The 19,582-nt window shown below is 42.5% G+C and overlaps 1 protein-coding gene across 1 annotated transcript in view; it reads right to left on the bottom strand.

Moving 5' to 3' along the window:
* The window catches only part of abca2 (ATP-binding cassette, sub-family A (ABC1), member 2), a 107,010-nt gene that overhangs the window by 60,987 nt on the left and 26,441 nt on the right, over positions 1-19,582 (bottom strand). The window contains exons 2-3 of the mRNA XM_080433892.1: positions 13,102-13,195; positions 2,710-2,821 (exon numbers count right to left, since the gene is read on the bottom strand). Of these exons, the coding sequence (XP_080290018.1) occupies positions 2,710-2,821; positions 13,102-13,195 (206 nt within the window). The remainder of the gene's footprint in view (positions 1-2,709; positions 2,822-13,101; positions 13,196-19,582) is intronic.

Here is a 19,582-nt window from a genome sequence, read left to right as displayed (position 1 = left end):
AAAAGACTTATGCACAGTGGCAATAGTCTCTGTTCTCCAACGTTTGCCTAAACAGCAAATGTTTCCAAACATCTTATTGTAACATTTTTACTCACCAGACAATTATTCTTCAACGTTAAATATTTTGTCACCGTTTGTTGTTAGTTTATCTTTTTTGGTGATCACTTTTCCTTTATTTTTCAAAATGTACAACAATGCATACAAATCAATGTTCATAAGGAAAATATTTGTAACATAAAAGAATGAGGAAGAAATAAACTAGAAAGGGGCGATCGGCAGAGCACATATCTCCACCAGGCTGGAGTTGCCTAGCCAGGGCAAAACTAGCCCTCTTATCTGTGTTTCCGAGAGTTCCTTTGAAATGTCTGTGAAATGTCTTGTTTGGTCCTCAGCTTTTGTAGAAGTGCATCAAACACAGCATTAGACATCGACTCAACTACAGATTCAGCTTGGATTTTCTGAGAAATCTGTCTTCGAATTAGCATAAAACCTGAAGCCAGGAGTTGTCGAGTCGTGACTCTTGTTACTGTCGTTTTTACAAAGCATTTTGCTTGTAGGTAAATGAGTATTAGAACTGGTAACTTCTGTGATTCAAGTCACAAATAACACAGATGTCAATGGTTAAAAGCATGGTGCTGGAGCACTTAGTTCAAGAAGCTTCCTGTGTCCGCTATGTAACGTGCTAGTTTATCTTTTCATTCTATATGTAATCTGACGCATTCACAAATTAGTGAAAAGTTTCACGAATGATAAACAACTGTGCAAAAATATATTCATTAACAAAAGTTGGAGAATAGAGACCATTGCAATGGTGGAGAACAGTGAGTACGTTTAATAAGCTTAATCTTTGAAGTACAGACAGTGAGAAATTCTCTATTGGCTGTTAAATGGTCCCTGACGGGGCCTTAGTGAAGCACTGGATCAGAGCTCAGGTACCTTAGCGGTTTGTCACAGGTCCCGTATTATACATTATTCCCCTTCTAGGATCTATGATCTTTCCTGTCTCTTAAGTAATGTTCTACTGAATAAAGTAGAAAAACAATCATCTTCAAAACATGGCTGGCTGGAAAAATAGTGAAATTTAACAGTGGATTTTGTAATTTACCAGCTATGAAAGAGGGGAGGAACGTAATTGAGAAAACTGGAGGAAGAGGGGGTATTAATCACAGATATGGAGGGAAGGACGTTGGGAGAGAAGCAACTAGAGCTGGAGGGAGAAAAGAAGAAATGGTGGGAGAAGCAGGGTGGAGAGGGCAATGGATAGGGAGGGATGCGAGAGATGGAGGGATGGACAGTAAAATAAATCAGACGTGGCGGAGCATGGCATCAAAGAGATGTTGATAGGACATTGTGTGCGTGGGTGTGTGTGCGTGTGTGTGTGTGCGTGTGTGTGTGCAAGAGATCCAGCGGAGTTGTGTCAGAGCTCAGGCTGTCCAGGTGCTGCTGAAGAGATTCCAGCTCCTGGCCCAGTCCAAGTAATGTTCTACTGAATAAAGTAGAAAAACAATCATCTTCAAAACATGGCTGGCTGGAAAAATAGTGAAATTTAACAGTGGATTTTGTAATTTACCAGCTATGAAAGAGGGTGCGTGCATGCGAGCGAAAGAGGGTGCGTGTGTGCGTGCGTGCATGCGAGCGAGTGTGTGTGTGTGTGTGTGTATGTGTTAAAGAAGTGTTAATAAAAAGTTGGTTGAAATGTTATGACAGGGTTGTAGATAAAGCACAAGTTTAAAAGAGGAATGGTGTTATTTGATATATTGGTTTCTGACTTAATCAATACAAAATTTTAGAGAGAGACAGAAAGAGACAGAGTGAGAGAGAGAGAGCAGCAAAGGAAAGATCAATCAGAAAGTGAGACAGAATTTAAGAGGCAATGTAAATAAACAAAACAACCCCTAACCCTATCTAACCCCATACCATCTAAGTGTGCATGCCAATTCCACATTCTGATTCTGTGGGTGTGTTCAAATGGTGGGTCTGAGTGTGTGGATCTGCATACAGTATAGGGTATGATGGTGGTGCATGTTATGACTGTAGGATTTTCTATCCGTCTGTGTCAATGCCTGTTTCTGATGGTAGTCACTTGGCAACCACCCAGTTGGCACTTTGCCCCCTGCTGAGCTTAAACATGCACTCACCAGCACAATGTGACCATGAGAGATGCAGCAGATGCACCATTATGTTTGTTTCAGTCACTTGAAAGGGATCCAATTCAACCAGTTTACCTTAATTGTGTTCCCTTCAACTGTTTTAGTTGCCTTTTTCATTATACTGAACGGGGTGAGATTCAAAGACCTAAAACGTAGAATATTTTGTTATCGTTGGATAAGATTTTGTCCACAATTCCATGCTGTATTGATGTTGGTACCATAGGAGAGATAACAGGCAAACGTTGATCAAATAACAATTCTTCTACATTCTCTAATTGTGTAACTTCTTGTAAATTAAGTAATGCAGATGTTTAACAATAATTTAACTTGAGCGTAAAATTAAACCAAATGGACCCAAAAGGGACCATTTGGTTTAATTTTACACTCTCAAGCATTAAAGATCTGTAAGGGTCCATTTGGTTACCAACTCTCCATCATTTAGCTGGGGACCACCTGGAACCCCCTCAAGGACCACTGGTGGTCCCCGGACCACTGGTTGAGAACCTCTGGTTTAAATAAATAAATGAATAAATAAAATAAAATAACAGCGTGGACTCACGTAGAGTTCTTGTACTGTAGGAAGCCAAACTCATCCCGCTGTCCATCCGGACACAGTGACTGCATAATGGGAATGATGCCCGCCGAGGTGAGCGGGGCTGAACTGTAGAAGGCTTGAGGAAGAAAAGAGAGATGGTACAAGGACGGGAGGGAGGGAGGAAAGAGGAACGGAGAGCGAGAGAAACAAACAAAAACACAAACAGAGAAAGGAGATGGACAAAAGAAAGGAGGCAGGGAAGTGGCAGGGAGAGGAGAATGTATTGGAACAGAATGGGATGGAAGGGAGGGCAAAGACAGAGGACGGATGAAAGAAGGGGATATCGGGCGGAGAGGAGAGAGGGGTGTACGGAGGAGATTAGGGTTAACAAGCAGGGAGTTCAGGGAGTGTAGTGATCAATAAAAGAAAAAAAAACAAGATCAAAGATCAAAACCAAACGATGAAAAAGGAAGAGAAAGAGGAGGAGAAAGTTAAGAGTTAGAGAGAAAGAGAGCAACATGGCAGGCAAGCCATCACAGATACGACAGCACAGCAGCTAATGGCCAGAGAGACTCTCAGATGTCAAGGCCCAATAAATAGTGCTTTCATCATTCTGTCGCACAAAATGGCCTCGTGATATTGTTCTTTTTTTGTCTGCACTGTTAATGCTGGCTGGACAAGCTTTCGCCCCCAGAGAGGGTGATAGAGAAAGAGAGATGGAGTGTGTGTGTCTGTATGTGAGAGAAAGATAGACGGGAAGAACAGGTACAGGAAAAAATACATTGGCTCTTGCTAACACACACAATATACAATTTCATGGTTACCAATGCAAGGGGTTTTCAGTGTTTTTTTCTGCTAGCTGCTTATATCCTCCCACAGGGAAGAGGAGAAAAAGAAATGCTCTCCATTCTCCTCTGGCTATCCCTCTCTCATATTAGTCTGTCCTCCAGCGGCTTTAAATAATTGGTGTGCTATCAGCTATATAAATACACTTATGCTTTCCATTTACATTTTGGGCATTCAGCTGACATTCTTATCCAGCGTGACTTTGCAAAACAAATGCAAATTGCAATTACACTTCTGTTCATATACAATTATGTCTAGCGATTTATACTAAGAAATATAAGAGTAAATGCTAAGAGAAGTAGAAGAAGTTTACCCACAATATACTGTAGATACAATGTTGGACAGTTTACCCCTTTTTTCCCCTTTTGAGCCAGTATATATTTATTTTTTAAATGAACTGAACTTTGAGTTTTTCAAGGTTTTTTCCAGTGTAGCCTATTGTAATCCGCTGTAGATTTTTCTCTTGAAATCAAGCTCTTTGGGAGCCGTGAGCACCCTCACATTTCATTAGTGTTGAAGTTATGAAAGGTGTCCGCAGCCTCTGCAGCTATCCAAACTACTCAAGAGCCTGACCGATATATCAGTCTTAACGATATATCAGTCATTATTTGACTTTGACAACATCGTTATCGGCAGTTCTGCAGCCGGTGTGTCACGATTTTTACCACTTCTTTCAACCTTTCAGTTGGGCATGTCTTTCTTAGTGAAAATTCGATCTACAAGCTCACAATGTGTTGTAGATCGGCTATTTTTGAAAATGGGGCTTAAGTGTTTAAATAAAAATAGAATTGTTCTCGAATAGAAACTTTAATCAAATCACAAAGTTTTTCAAATTGATTAGAAAATGTTGCACTTTTTGACAAAATATCTGTAGTCTGGGACCAAATCGGGATCGGCATCGGACTCAAAATTCTAGCATCGGTCAAGCACTAATCCAAAGCTGTATACAGAGCTGTATCAGCCACTCCACGGTAAATGTTGTACACCTTCTATAAATGTGCACTTGAATTTTTTTTAAAAAATATTTATTTTGGGGATTTTTATGCCTTTATTCGATAGGACAGTAGGCTGACAAGAAACGGGGAGAGAGAGACAGGGAGTGACACGCAGCAAAGGCCGTCGGGATCGGGACTCGAACCCGCGACACGCTGTCAGGCTACACTGAGCCTAGGTGCCTGGACTGCAACACCAGCGGTCCAGGCCGGTGCACTTGAGCTTGAAGTCTCCTACAGAGGGCAAGGGTTCTGTATGCAACTGTACCTCAGGTGCTTCTTCCAACACAGAGGAATGGGCACAGATGTAAAAGAACAAAAGTAAAGAACAAAAGTAGGTACAGCATACAGTAGCGCTTTGTCACTGTCAGTATAGTGTGTACACACACAGTACACAACACTGGACCTCTTGGGCGTCTGGTCTAGGCACCAAATGTTTTTGAGGCCCTCACTTTATTCATGTCCATTCCTCAAAAAAGTTATTTTCAGTATGCTTAGCAATTAATAAGCGAAACCTCCTCCTGTGCTGAACAGATTTGATCCTGCAATAGAAACGATGGCTAAATTGCTGATGGATCCCTACACCCTGATCCCATTGAATTCTCTATTAAAGTTAGAGACACTTAGCCTTGAGTCAAATCCAAATCTAGACACCTTGCAAAAGGAACTGTCTGTTCCTCTAAAAATAAATGGGAGCAATAAATGACTTTTTATTACAATAGTAAAAAGCTCAAGCATTTTGTCTGTTCTGTAGATTGGAAAAATCTATAAAACATAATATTGTTAAAATAAAAAGCTCAAGCAATGAATAATTTGCTGATTGATATTGCACCCTTCATAAATCATAACACACATTTACAACTGCTTTTTAATCATGGATCTTTCCTTTTTATTCAGCACTGTTCACTGCACACTGGGCACTTTGAATGCTATGATGATAGTGATAGGAACTATACAGGACTACACAGTCTGCTGGCCATACTCAGAGTCGGTAGTATTGGTCACTTCAACCAGTGCATTGTTTGAGACTTCACCCAGAGATTTTGTAACCCCACTGCACTTCCTAATCAAGCAAAGCACATTCAGCAACAGTAAAGGTGTTTTATAAACAACAACTGTCACAATGATGCGGAAAAAAAACTGTCGCCTGGCTGTCAGTAACAAAAGTTGTATAGTCGCAAACATTCGTCACTGGCTGTTTTACATTTTCATTGGTTTGCTCGGCCAAAGTGTTCAGTTGTTGCCAATGACATATCAAAGAAAGTGGCCATCTTTTCCTTTACATAAAACTATCTGGAGTATGAACCGGAGGCTTTCAGCTTGTTGCCATGGAGATGACAGCTGAGAGTTGTCAAAGGACAGCTCATGAAAAAGATGTCTCCAGACACTTTATTTGAGCATAAATGCCTCAGTGTCTTTTTGAACTACATCTATTAACTCCTGTCTTAAGAGTATAAAACGACATTAAGATCTGGTTGGATGGCCCACGCCGTGGATGGGAAGGGGAGAATGATAGCTATGATAGATGTGTATCTTTTTTGCTTGTCAGTCTTGTTAGAATGACAGTACTGTAAGTCAAGGTTTCATCCAGTGCATTGATATAGGCCTATTATTAACCCATCAAGACCGGGAACGCATCTGTGTCATTTTAAGATTTCTTCTATTCAAAAATAGCAGATGTAGCCTAGTCCCTCCACGTGCCAGAGCCTCTCCTCTCCCCCAGTCCCAGCAGAGTAGTTCCGGAGAAGCGGATTGAGTGGCCCTGTCTTGCCCTAAGAGGACTGACCGTGGGTAGCTACTGAGAAGTAAGTCGGGGGCTTGATCAACCTCGGCTGGGTCACCTGGGCAAGGGTGTTGTTGAGAGACCCGAAACACCCGTTGAGTCGACCCCAGGCTACAACACTGATGATACGTCCCAGGTGAATCCATGTGATGTTTTTTGTTATAGATCTGCTATTTTTGAAAAATCTGAACATTCGTGCAAATCCTTGAATAAGCGAACATTTGTCAAATATATTGTTTTCCAGAAGCAAAGATTTGAGTACAAATGTTCGCTTTAAAAAATATATATTCAAAGATTTGCACACATTTTCACGTTTCCTTTTCAAAAATAGAAAAGCTACAAGCTCATAGCGTGGCACTCGGTGCCATGCTATATGAGCTTGTATATCTGCTATTTTTGAATAGCCAAATAAATCTTAAAATGACACAGATTCATTCCCGGATTGACTGGGTTAATACACTTTTAAAGAGACAGTTATTGTCTGTTGGCTTTCTGGGGACAGATGAGTCTTTATGTCTCTTTGTTGGCAAGTGAAGACTATCAGATAGGCCCTCACTGTTTGTGTTGCGGGCTAATAGAGCCTGAATGGAATGATCGCTATAAGATTTAACATGATCCTCAACAGCTACAGTATGATAATAATTGTGTCCCATTTAGTTGTTGTTTGGGTGTTTGCTACAGTACAACTGCACATAGGTAAATTGTCTTCTGTACTACTACCTAATGTAACTATTAGGAGCAGTGGATCCCATTAACATGGCGCCCAGAAGTGTCTTGCTCAGGGACACTTCGATACATAGACTGGGCAGACTGGGGGCGAACCGGTGACCTTCCTAGATGGCCTCTCTACCCACTTAGCTACATTACATTACATTACAGTCATTTAGCAGACGCTTTTATCCAAAGCGACTTACAATAAGTGTATTCAACATAGGTAGGGAACGAAAACTACTAATCACCAGAAGTCTTTAGTGCATTTTCTGCAAAAACAAGCAACCAAGAGTATACCTAGCGCTAAGGTAAAGGTGCAATATATCAGCTACCTATTTCCTTAAACAGATGAGACAAAATAGCTAAATCAAATGAGCATGAGCTAAAACAAATAAGTGTATCGACTAAACAAGATCCAATAAACAATACAGCAATAGAAAACCACCGTTCGTACAACTAGTTAACAACAAGTAGGTCAGGCAGAGAGGAAGGGTAGTGTTTCCTGAAGAGGTGGGTTTTCAGCCTGCGGCAAAATATGGGCAGTGACTCTGCTGTCCTAACATCAGTGGGAAGTTCATTCCACCACTGTGGGGCCAGAACAGAAAAGAGTCGTGACCGTGTGGATCGGCCAGAAGGACCCTTGAGTGACGAGGCAATCAGTCGCCCCGAGGTGGCAGACCGAAGTGGTCGGGCAGGGGTGTAGGCATCGACCATAGCCCGGAGGTAAGAAGGAGCTGTTCCTTTCACTGCCCTATAGGCTAGCACCAGGGTTTTGAACTGGATGCGAGCCGCTACGGGGAGCCAGTGTAGAGAACGGAGAAGGATGGTCGTGTGGGAGAACTTGGGGCGGTTGAACACCAGACGAGCCGCAGCTTTCTGAACAAGCTCCAGAGGTCTGATGGCAGATGCCAGAGCACCAGCAAGGAGGGAGTTGCAGTAGTCCAGGCGGGAGATGACGAGAGCCTGGATGAGCATCTGGGCTGCCTTCTCCGTGAGGAAGGGGCGAATCCTCCTGATGTTGTAGAGGAGGAATCTGCAGGACCTTGTCACTGATGCGATGTTTGCCGAGAACGTCAGTTGATCGTCCAGGGTCACACCCAGATTCTTCGCAGTCCGAGTTGAGGTCACCACAGCATTATCAATGGTGATGGCCATGTCTCGGTGCGGACAGCCCTTCCCCGGGAGGAACATCAGCTCGGTCTTGTCCAGGTTGAGCTTCAGGTGGTTTGTCGACATCCACTCCGAGATGTCAGCCAGACAAGCAGCAATGCGTGCCTCCACTTGGGTATCAGAGGGGGGGAATGAGAGGATCAGCTGGGTGTCATCGGCATAGCAGTGGTAGGACAAGCCATGGGAGTGGATGACAGCACCCAGAGATGTAGTGTAGAGAGAGAAAAGAAGAGGACCCAGAACCGAGCCTTGGGGAACCCCAGTTGTGAGCCTGTGTGGTTCTGACACAGACCCTCTCAGCATCACCTGGTAGGAGCGACCCGTCAGGTAGGATGCAAACAGGGAGAGTGCAGAGCCTGAGACACCCATCCCCTCGAGGGTGGAGAGGAGGATCTGATGGTTCACCGTGTCGAACGCTGCAGACAGGTCCAGGAGTATCAGAACGGAGGAGCAGCTACAGCTGCCCTATATCCATCCTCTTTTTGTGTCTTTTAACAAATCACTTTACCCTTTAACTTTAGCTGTACGTGCTCATTCCTTGCCAGCTAGATGCCTAAAATGTAATGTAGACTTCAGCATATGAAGGAAAACCAGTTTTAAGTGATGTGTTAACGGTCTTTGTTGCGGTCCCACGTGCATCCCTCCCATGCCAACCACGACAGAAGTTCCCCTCCTGCCCTGTCTCTCTTTCAGTCTCCCTTCTCTCTGTATTAAAAACAAAAAAAGCATTGTAAAGAAGAGTAGACTCCCTGCCCTCCTGTACGCACACCACATGCATCATCAAGCAATAAATTAAGAAAATGAATCAATAACCAGTGGCCAACCTACTCGCCATCTAAAAGTAAATGTGAACTGCAAGCGAGGAACATTCACAGACATCGGTCACCTCTCTGGCCAATGAGCTGAAGATTAAGGTCATGTTGTCAGTGGAGCGCACACCAGTTGTTAAATAAAAGGTCAGTGGGAGAGGGGAGGGGCTGGGCAGTGGAAATCAGCTGTTGAATTGCAGTATGGAATAGGGATGGGACGATAATCGTTATTATATAACCCTCTAGAATTGGTAAAACGCACCTGTAAAGAACATACTTGATACAGTATTTTTTTCACTCTCGAAATCTCTTTGCCAAAAATAGCCGACCACAAATGGAACATTTGGCAAAAAATAGCCAATCTACAAGCTCACAGCACGTCACGTTGCGACGCGTTGTGAGCTTGTAGATCTGCTATTTTGGCAAATGTTCCACCCCCAGACTGTGGATGCTGGGGTTCACAAAGTGGTTAACAAAAGTGGCATTTTAAGAGTTTTTTAAGCATACAGTATTTTGATTATCGTGATAATATCGTAAATCGCAATTATTTCGGTCACAATAATCGTGACACGAAATGTTCATACCGTCCCATCCCTTGTATTGAACCAGGATGGTTTGAGGAGCTCTAACTGTATGTCACAGGAGCTGGACTGAACATCAGGAATAATTAGAAGCCGTCATCACAGAGACAGACATACAGTATGAGTCAGACAGCAATAGAGTACCGAAGTCCTGACGTCACTCGCTCATCTCCTGGGTCACGGATGTTTTTTTCTCTATGGAAAATCACATTGGGACATCGTAGAATCGTCTCATATAAGAATTGTGGTCCAAAAATAAACACATTGTCCCAGCGCTAGTGTCAGGGAGGTGGATCTGTATTGTTTATGATAGTCAGTCACTCATATTTGATACAGTCTGTTTCTGGCAAAAACAATATTAATTCGGCCGCTGGGCTCACTTGTTTATTTTTGGAACACAGTTCTTATATGCCACGATATTTAACACGTCTATGGGAATTCAGAATGGGGGGGGGGACGGGGGACGTGACCCAGGTAGGATGCATAAATTACGTCAGACTTCAGTGCTATATTAAGATTCAATTACACACAGTAAGACAGAAACACCTGGACAAGCTAGGGCTGCACTGTTATAAATTGTAAAAATGACAGAATTGCAATTTTCAAACAGCAAGAGGCTTTGTCTCAGAGGGAGAGATGCAACCTGCCAGAAAGCTTTCTAAACATGGTGTTCTGGTGGTGTGTTGAAACTCTGGCAGGACGTTCATACTATTCAAACTGATTAAATCTTAAGCATACAGTACAGTTTTAAATATGGAATGAAGAGAAAATCTAGACAAAATTGTGTCTACGTGTATTCCACATTGTACATAATCAGCAAAACATAAAAATAGAAATCCCAATGGATTGGTTTGGACTATATTCATTGTACAGCCATAACGCAGGTGCATCGTCACATGTGTACCATTTTGTTTTAGAGGTGAAATGCAGTTTTAGATTAGTTAGCATAATATATATATATATACACACACACACTGTATATATTTTGCACAACTCATGTTTTTTTTGTTCAGCGAGCATGTTCTTCTATGGCCAGGTGTCATTAGTGTAGGTGCATGTTTCCAAGCAGACTATCAATCAGTCTAAACACAGCAGTCATTTTGTTTTAGAGCAATCAGTATGTGCCAAAAAGTTTACACTTTTTTTGTAAGTATGTGATGAAGTAGGTCCCATCATCTCTAAACTGATCACGTGTGTTCATGTAAAACATGCTTCTTGTCCATCTATTATAGGACTACAATGGAAACAAGCCCTCAGGGCTTCTTGTGTTATCATTTTAGCATTGCTTGCGTAATTGTACTTCTGTAATGTTTGAAATTTGTTAATATAGTATTCAATCAATCAGTCAAATCCCTTTCGAACTGGATATTTAAAGTAAAGGCTGCAGCATACTCCAAACTAGAGCTTTGTGGGGACTATTTTCCGCCCATCCGCAGTCCCGCACCCATTGGATTCCTGACCACTCCCGCCCAAGTATGAATATGAGAGAGAGAGATTACAGCTCCATGGACAGCGACACAGTGACGGTGACGCTGGGCTTAGGCGACTGCTCAACAGTAGGTTATAATTGATAGATACATATACTGTACCTAACCATGTTTTGAAGGTACGGTCTCCTCTGCATTTACTAACAATTGAGAAATGTGTCAGACCTGTTTATTGCTTTGCTTCTGCATTGTTATCTCCAGCTTTGATCTTCTTCCGGCAGTTTATTGCGGGACAGTGCGGGACCCACAGTTTATTTTGACAATTCAGGGCTCTAGTTCAACGGCAAATCTTTTCCGGCTTCAGCAAGGCTTTCTGAACTGAACAAAGTTCTAAGAGGACAAAACTATGTTATACACACAACCGCTCAACTCTGAAAGTTAGACCCCGCCCCACCCGTTTATTTTATTTTATTATCATAATCTTTTATAATGAATAATCTCCACTTTTTCATCACCCTCTGATGCGCTTTGGCATTTTTGGCAAAGGATGTGTTTATGGTCACTCAAAGGTGTTTGTACATCCTAACCTCCTAAGCCAACAAAACTATCTGCTGGCATCAAGCTTTGGGCAGAATGCGGAAACAAAACAAAATAAATCACACCCACCTTCCAATTCTGACCAATCGCGCATGATGTTCAGCTAGCTGAGGTATTTGGCACGTTATAAAATCTTGGAGGTGCAAGATCTTCGACCAGAACGTTGGCAAGTTCTAAGGACGTCATTTTGTTCTTATTGATCTGGCGAAGCTGAACAAAGTTAATGTTCATTTGGAGTATGCTGCAGCCTTAAACTGCACAATCCGCAGTGTTAATTTATTCATCTGTAACTTTGTAACTTACATGCTTAAATTAACTGAGGATTTCACAGTGTGGTGTATTGTGTGTGTGTGTATAGTTTGCCTGGAAGCAGTAAACCAGGGTACAATGAGGCTGCATCTTGATACATTGCGTTATTGGATCTGTTCTGTGGAGGTGACAGATCTGGGCCCAGTGGATTGGGTAGAACTTTGTCAGCACGGAGCTGACAACATGCAGACAGGTGACGCCATTAGGAAGAAGAAACACGCTCGCAAGTGGAGATCATATTTCAACAACACACAGACACATGATGCACTACAGCACGAATGAATCTACGCACACTTGCACACTGGTGCGTGTGTGTGTGTGTGTGTGTGTGTGTGTGTGTGTGTGTGTGTGTGTGTGTGTGTGTGTGTGTGTGTGTGTGGAAATACACACACACAACATGAGGACATAGTACTGACACACACAGACTTAATACAGATACACACATAGGCATGTTGACAGCAACATGAGGACATACTGACACACACACAGAAACACACCCTCCATCAGGCAGGATTAATCCTTGTTGAGGAAATGAAAGGATTACATTTGTCATGAATGAGTGAGTCAGTCAGGATCAAGATGGGAGATAAAAAAGAGTGACTTTGACACTTACACACTGCTCCATCCAGCATGCAGTCAACATACAGCATGCACCGTCACAAAAAAACAATGGAAAAATAACAGAGAAACCGAGAAGAGAGACAGATGGAGAGAAAGAACAGTTGAAACAAAGACAGAAATACAAATGGGAAAAGACAAGAAGAAGGCAGATCAATAAAAGAAAAATACAAAACAATGGACAAATAAATTGGGTGCAACAGACGATGACAGTGCAACGAAACCCAAAACATCCAAAAGGATGGGATACACATTACTAATGTCTCTAGAAATTAATGTGTATCACACATCAATAAGTCTTTAATTATGCACAGTAGTAAACAGCACATAAGAAATAAAATAAGGACACATATACTGTATGACACATGACAACACAACAACAACAAAAACATGAACCACAGGCAGCTGTACACATTAGAAACAAGGACAAATGCCACAGCCCAAGCCAGTAGGCAAATCACATCCTTGCATGCTCTTGGCAAAGCTGTGTGTTTGCTTGTCTGAAGTAAATATAGAACTAGAACTTATATATTTATAATGGCAGGCATCTATCTATCTACAGTTTCTCCCTACCTTCCTTCACAGAGATGGCTGGTTTCTTCTCTCTGAGACCCAACAAGATGAAGAAGAGGACCAGAGGGATGAAGATCTCAAAGGCCAGCACCCACTGGAGAGAGAGAGAGAGAGAGAGAGAGAGAGAGAGAGAGAGAGAGAGAGAGAGAGAGAGAGAGAGAGAGAGAGAGAGAGAGAGAGAGAGAGAGAGAGAGATAGAAGTGGAGGGAATATGAGTTCTCATCTCTGTCAATTAAACAGTTTGTGGTAAAGAATAACACACACACACACACACACACACACACACACACACACACACACACACACACACACACACACACACACACTTAATTTATCAGAATTATACAGTGTCACTGTCAGCAAGCCACACGAGAAGAGCTGACATTTGAATGCGTACAGTACATCCCATTTTGCTCATGGTTCATAGAGTGTTCCACCCGGCAGCCATAAAATATTCCGAAATATGATAATGCTGCACATGTTCTACCCTAAGCTAATGCTGAAACACGTTCAGAATAAATGAATGGTTTATTTTGGGTCTTTGTTTACAACAAATCAAAACACACTTGTGTGGGCTTAAACAAGAAAATCATCATCACAAATGTACATATCCAACCAACTCACACACAAATTCAAATTCAATGACCGAAAAAAGGAGTAGGCAGAAGCACAATGCTTATTCTTTGCCTATCCTTTACAATGCTTACAAATATATATTAATATTAAAAAACCTTAAGATATGCTGCAAGATAAAAGAAAAAATAAAGAAAATGTTTTACTCAAAACTTTACTCCTGAATTATTGCACAGTCGTTTTCGACTCTGGTCATGGGGTTAAGTAGACTAATTGTGAAACTGTAATTGTATTTACATGGCATGCTTATAATGAGACAGATGAATTGAGTACAAAGGATCCCAATGGAAACAAACCATAGTGCTTTCTTGGGTTTAAAATCTTCTTAGCAGACCTTGTATAGACCATATTCACACGGCGGCCATGTTTCTATGAAGTCAATGAAAGTAGCCACCCCGGGTGGCGGCACTTTCAATGTTAAATTCCAATATGGCCGCCGTGTGAATATGGTCTATTGAACTGTACATCCCTGTGCTTGTCTTTGCAAGTATTAAATCAATCAATCAATCAATCATGAAAATCAGCAGTAGGGGCAACAGTAGATTTGGGTTGATGACAATGTACTGTATACAAGTTAATTTAAGCCTGTCCTAAGCCTTCTTCAACCCATGTGGAACAGCTCTGTTTCTAAGTGAGAAAGCTGGAACACTTCCTATCATATTCCACAGCCTCTGCCCTTTGTGGCAGTGCCAACTCAGGCTGGTTGAATGGGACAGACACGTTGCATTCTTCTCTAGACTCTTCAACATGGCTTTCACAAGGGAGAATGCAACAGATTTGACTTGTCCACGTTGCAGCCGTTCCGTTTCAGCAGACATCGGCAGTAGTCAATCGACCATTGTCACAGAAAAGCTTCCCCGTTGAATAGAGCTAAAGTTAGCTAATCTGAAATATTATGTTTTAGCTAACCAGCAAAAAAGTTTGTTTTGTCTGTGACATCACTTATTGCCTGTGCTTCACTTGAGAGATATGCAGTATCTTCTCCAAAAGCCCCCAAAAAAGTTGTGTTTTACATAACCGTCATGGTATTTCAATTTGTGGTCCGATGCAATCTTTATTTAATCTGTATAGAATTGTTATGTCCCGTCCCCATTTATATAAATCTGGGTGGAATAATCCCCCTTCTTCCTTGTTTCTCCAGTCTCCCCCACCCACCAACATTCTCCCCCCGCACCGCACTGAAAGCAGGAATTATTCTACCATGGTTTTATCTTTGTACTATAGTTGTTAATCTGTGTATATAAGATATGATGTCATGATGACACGGTTTGTTTGGGTCTGATGATGTCATGCTGTTGTCGCTGGTCCACCGACTGACCTACCGACTGACCGACCGACTGACTGACCGACAGCATTACCCATTAGGAGTTTGTTTATGCTTTTTTATTAAGGTTATAAAGATCGCTAGTGTCATTTTGCAGCTGAGTGGGACAGACCCAGCTGTTCTGCCAGGTAGAGCAGGTCTTGCTGGGCGTGTGAACTAGTCACACACAACACCACATGATGTCATGGACAGTAACAAACAGCTGTATGCACGTAGTGAATATTAACGTTTTAAACTAGCAGTTGTAGATAGATAGATAGACAGACAACTAAATAACATACATTAACTAGAAAAGTGCTCTCCTCTGAGTGCAGATCCTCACCAGTCCGGGTTGCCTACCCAGGGCTGTGTTGCGACCTGTTAAAGCGCCACCATGAGGCCGATTTGAAACATTTAGTTGAGTATGCATGCAAAGTGTCACGGCAATCGGACTCTGCATTTATGATTTGTGGCATTTTGTGCAAACCAGCCCTCCCGCAAAATTTGAAAAGGTCTCTCAAATGTTGTCTCCCTCCCAGCTGCTGTCAGTCGCAAATTCTCAATTAAGAACAAATTTATAAAGGGGAGTGGATTGCCTATTCCCTCGTATTCCCTCGTGTCAGGTAATCCATAGAAAGGACCAGAAATTATGAACTCCAGGGAAGACGTGAGAGAGAAGAATGTTGACGGCTTTATTTGTATTTCATCTCACAAACGACATCTCAAAAGCAAAACACTCCCAGAATGGCAGTCCAGCACTTTTCTTGTCTGCCCTGTACATTTTTTGCTAAACTCAAGCCACAGACCTCTGTTGCGAAAAGTCTCCTTGTCGATTCCCATTGCCTTGCCCATGTATCAGGTGGTGAACGGATTGAGTTGAGTTTGCTTAGTGTCAGGTATCGATCCTTCAGATCTGGGACTGGGGTGTGAAGGCTGTCCCATCTGCTAGTGCTAAGACATGCTTGCCAAAAGCCTCACCACCACAGCTCTGCAAAGCTGCCTGCTACAGATTTGATGAAAGTGGTGGTGATGGGGTGTTGGCAATAAAAGTGCACAGCTATCTATTTTATATATTTTTTTAAAGGGATGAGTGTATTTTGTGCACACTTGCAAATATGCCTAAGTGCATACACACAATGCACACTGGAGAATCTTGTTTCGAGTGCACACGCATGCACAGCACACATTTCCACGATAACCACAATAAAAAACATGGAAACATTTGCACCAAACTGACAGGTAAACCATTAAAAAGAGCTGCCCTACTGTAACTATTACAAAATAATAATTAGCACAAAGTCCACTTTTCCTTGATTGCAAAGATTCTAACCCTCTCAGACGGCATCCTTTACATTTGAAAATTATACAGAGGCATACTTCAAGTAAAAAAAATAGCTTATTTTAGAATAGTACTCTTCCCACATCCAGGCACTCTATAAACTCCCTAGTCCCTACAGCCTCTAACCACAAGCTAATGTATTATGATGCCATGGATCGATAGTGGAAAGCACCAAGTTAATTCAGCCATTTAAATGTGTTTTAAAGCCACCACTCGTCTTCTACCGCTCTGGTCTTTTCTGCTATTCTGCTCCTTATCCCGCCAGGCCAGAGCGGCCGAAGACGAGGGATTATATTTTCGCTCCTGCAAGTCTGTCCGTCCTGCAAGTCTGTCCGTCCATCCATCCATCGGACTCCTACTCCGCGATTTTGTCCATACCTCAGGCAAATTGGCATTATCTCTGTAGTCATATGATCAAGATACTGTATATCTGTCGGTTTCTCATTTTCCATTGGCTACAGTTGGCTTCCTAAGTTTGCGGGAATCGCCAGTTTTGTACAAAATGCCCCAAATCATGAACGCATTGTCCGATTGGCATGACACTTTGCACATACAGTACACTATAATCAGTAAATGTTATAATGACTGAGTAATTTCTCAAGACTCTCTGTCAGCACTACTGCCTTAATCATCTAATGTTGTTGTTAGTAGGAATAAACACAGAAGCACTCGGATGGAAGTGGACTGATAAAAGGAGGAGCCAAACCTGTGTTCCTGTTTAAACACAAAAAGGAGGTTGTGCCCCCAGAGGTAAAACAACCGAATGGGTTCCCAGATTGCTGACTGAGATACTATGGTAGACCCATAGTATCTCAAAAACATAGACCCAAAAACATAAGTAGTGTGTGTGTGTGTGTGTGTGTGTGTGTGTGTGTGTGTGTGTGTGTGTGTGTGTGTGTGTGTGTGTGTGTGTGTGTGTGTGTGTGTGTGTGTGTGTGTGTGTGTGTGTGTGTGCGCGCTGCGCGCGCGTTTCAGATAGTTAGCCAGTAAACAAGGCCTGTCTCAGAGCTCTACTGTTTCCTCACAGACAGTGAGTTGTGTGTAGGTCTGTGGTGTCAGCTGGAGTACCATGGCCTTTCTGTCTTGCTCTGTTTGTCTCCCACGCACTGTCAGTCAGTCTGTCTGTCTGTCTGTATTGTCTGTCTCTTTCCCTGTCTTTGTGTTTCTATCACAGGGTTTGTCCATCCCCCCCTACCCACTCTGTCTCTGTTTGTTTCTGCTCTCTTCTTTTTGTCCAGGTAGTCTATTTTTAAGCAGTCTCTCTCTCTCTCTCTCTCTCTCTCTCTCTCTCTCTCTCTCTCTCTCTCTCTCTCTCTCTCTCTCTCTCTCTCTCTCTCTCTCTCTCTCTCTCTCTCTCTCTCTCTCTCTCTCTCTCTCTCTCTCTCTCTCTCTCTCTCTCTCTCTCTCTCTCTCTCTCTTAAATGCTAAAGCATGGGAAATTTGGGAATGTGTGCAAAAAGGTGGGTGAGGCCATCTGTACAGGATGCTGAGTCATCAGAGGGAGAGGACAGATGGATAAGTGACTGAGAGATGTTGCAGGTGAGAGAGCGGGCATTGGTGCGGGCGAGCGTGCGTGTCCATGTGAGTGAGAGAACGAGAGCAGGCTGTGTGTGTGTGTGGGTGGGTCAAGAGGAGATTGAAGCAGACAGACTTAGAGAAAGAAAACAAGACATGTCTCTAAGTAACATTAATTCGTATCAGCAGAAGAATTGATGGGTTCAGAAGGTTGACACACAGCAGGGAATTCCGAATTCGGTACAGCCGACACCGACAGCCTAATGAAAAGCGACAACCCACCACAAGAACACAGGCTTTTTATTGCATTTCATATTGTTATTTTATTTATTTGTGTCTGTGCACCCTATCCAGTCTACAGTACAGTATGTGCTTCTCCAGGTAAAGGGGAAGCAGGGCGACCAGTACAGTGATATTTGTTTGCCAGTTTATGTACTGTCATATATTATAATTGTGTTAGCGCCTATGCGGAACTCTGAGAAACCACAGAGCTGGAACATTTGTTCCAGAAGTGGCAAAAAAGGGTGTTTATTAAATATAGTATAAAATAATTAAATATTCAAATATTTTTTTAATCTCTATGGGAAAAACTGAATGGGCTTTCTATCTGTGGAACCTCAAAATGGCCGCCACTGCTATGCTCTATTGATCGTTCAAGCTGTTGAAAATCACCTGCTTATCTGCATGTCTTCTCTGTGGTACTATCCACCACTGTCTTCATGTTGTGAAGTGAACTCTTTTTCTTAATATTATATCCTTAAGGCCTTTGCAGACAGGGTGCGATTTTTCGCACGGAAAAAACTGACAATACAATTTTTCTAAAGAACACATGGTTAATGACCTCATGCACACCAGCTCTGAATTTGCCGTGCGGCAAGTGGCTGTGGTGGTGCGTCTTTTTTTCAATCGAACCCAGTTCGATTTGTGCGTCTTTTCGCATGCGGTTAAAACTGCTGGTTAAATCGTACCCTGTCTGCAAAGGCCATTACTGTACATTTGCATCTGGCATAGTTCTGCTTGTAAAGGACTCTGCGTGACAACATCTAATTATTGGATATACGTAATACAAAAAAGGATGGAGGGAGAGAGAAAGAGGTGGGGGGGGGGCTTAGAGACAGACTTTCATCTGGTCATGACAGATGGAGGGAGAGAGAGAGAGAGAGAGAGAGAGAGAGAGAGAGAGAGAGAGAGAGAGAGAGGGGGGGGTGGGGTGGGGTGGGGTGTTAGAGACAGACTTTCATCTGGTCATGAAAGCATAGATCAGGGGTCACAAACACGCTGACTGAGAGTCCCTCAGTGAAGGTCACCAAACACAAGCAGCTCTTTTACAACCCTGTGCTCCCACAAAGCACAAAGAGACAACATGACGCAATGTAACCAAAACTGCCTTCCACCACCATGAGACTAACACAGAGACTGACACAGAAAGACTAGCACAGAGACTGACACAGAAAAACTAACACAGATACTGACACAGAAAGACTAACACAAAGACTGACACAGAAAGACTAACACAGAGACTGACACAGAAAGACTAACACAGAGACTGACACAGAAAGACTAACACAGAGACTGACACAGAAAGACTAACACAGAGACTGACACAGAAAGACTAACACACAGAGACTGACACAGGGATGTTAACACAGAGAGAATACCAGAAACTGACACAGAGAGACTGACAGACTAAT

This window comes from Gymnoscopelus braueri (assembly GCF_963280865.1).
Source record: "Gymnoscopelus braueri genome assembly, chromosome: 7".
Taxonomy (NCBI): domain Eukaryota; kingdom Metazoa; phylum Chordata; class Actinopteri; order Myctophiformes; family Myctophidae; genus Gymnoscopelus; species Gymnoscopelus braueri.
Note: the sequence above shows the minus strand (reverse complement) of the source record. Positions and strands in the feature narration are given on the sequence as shown.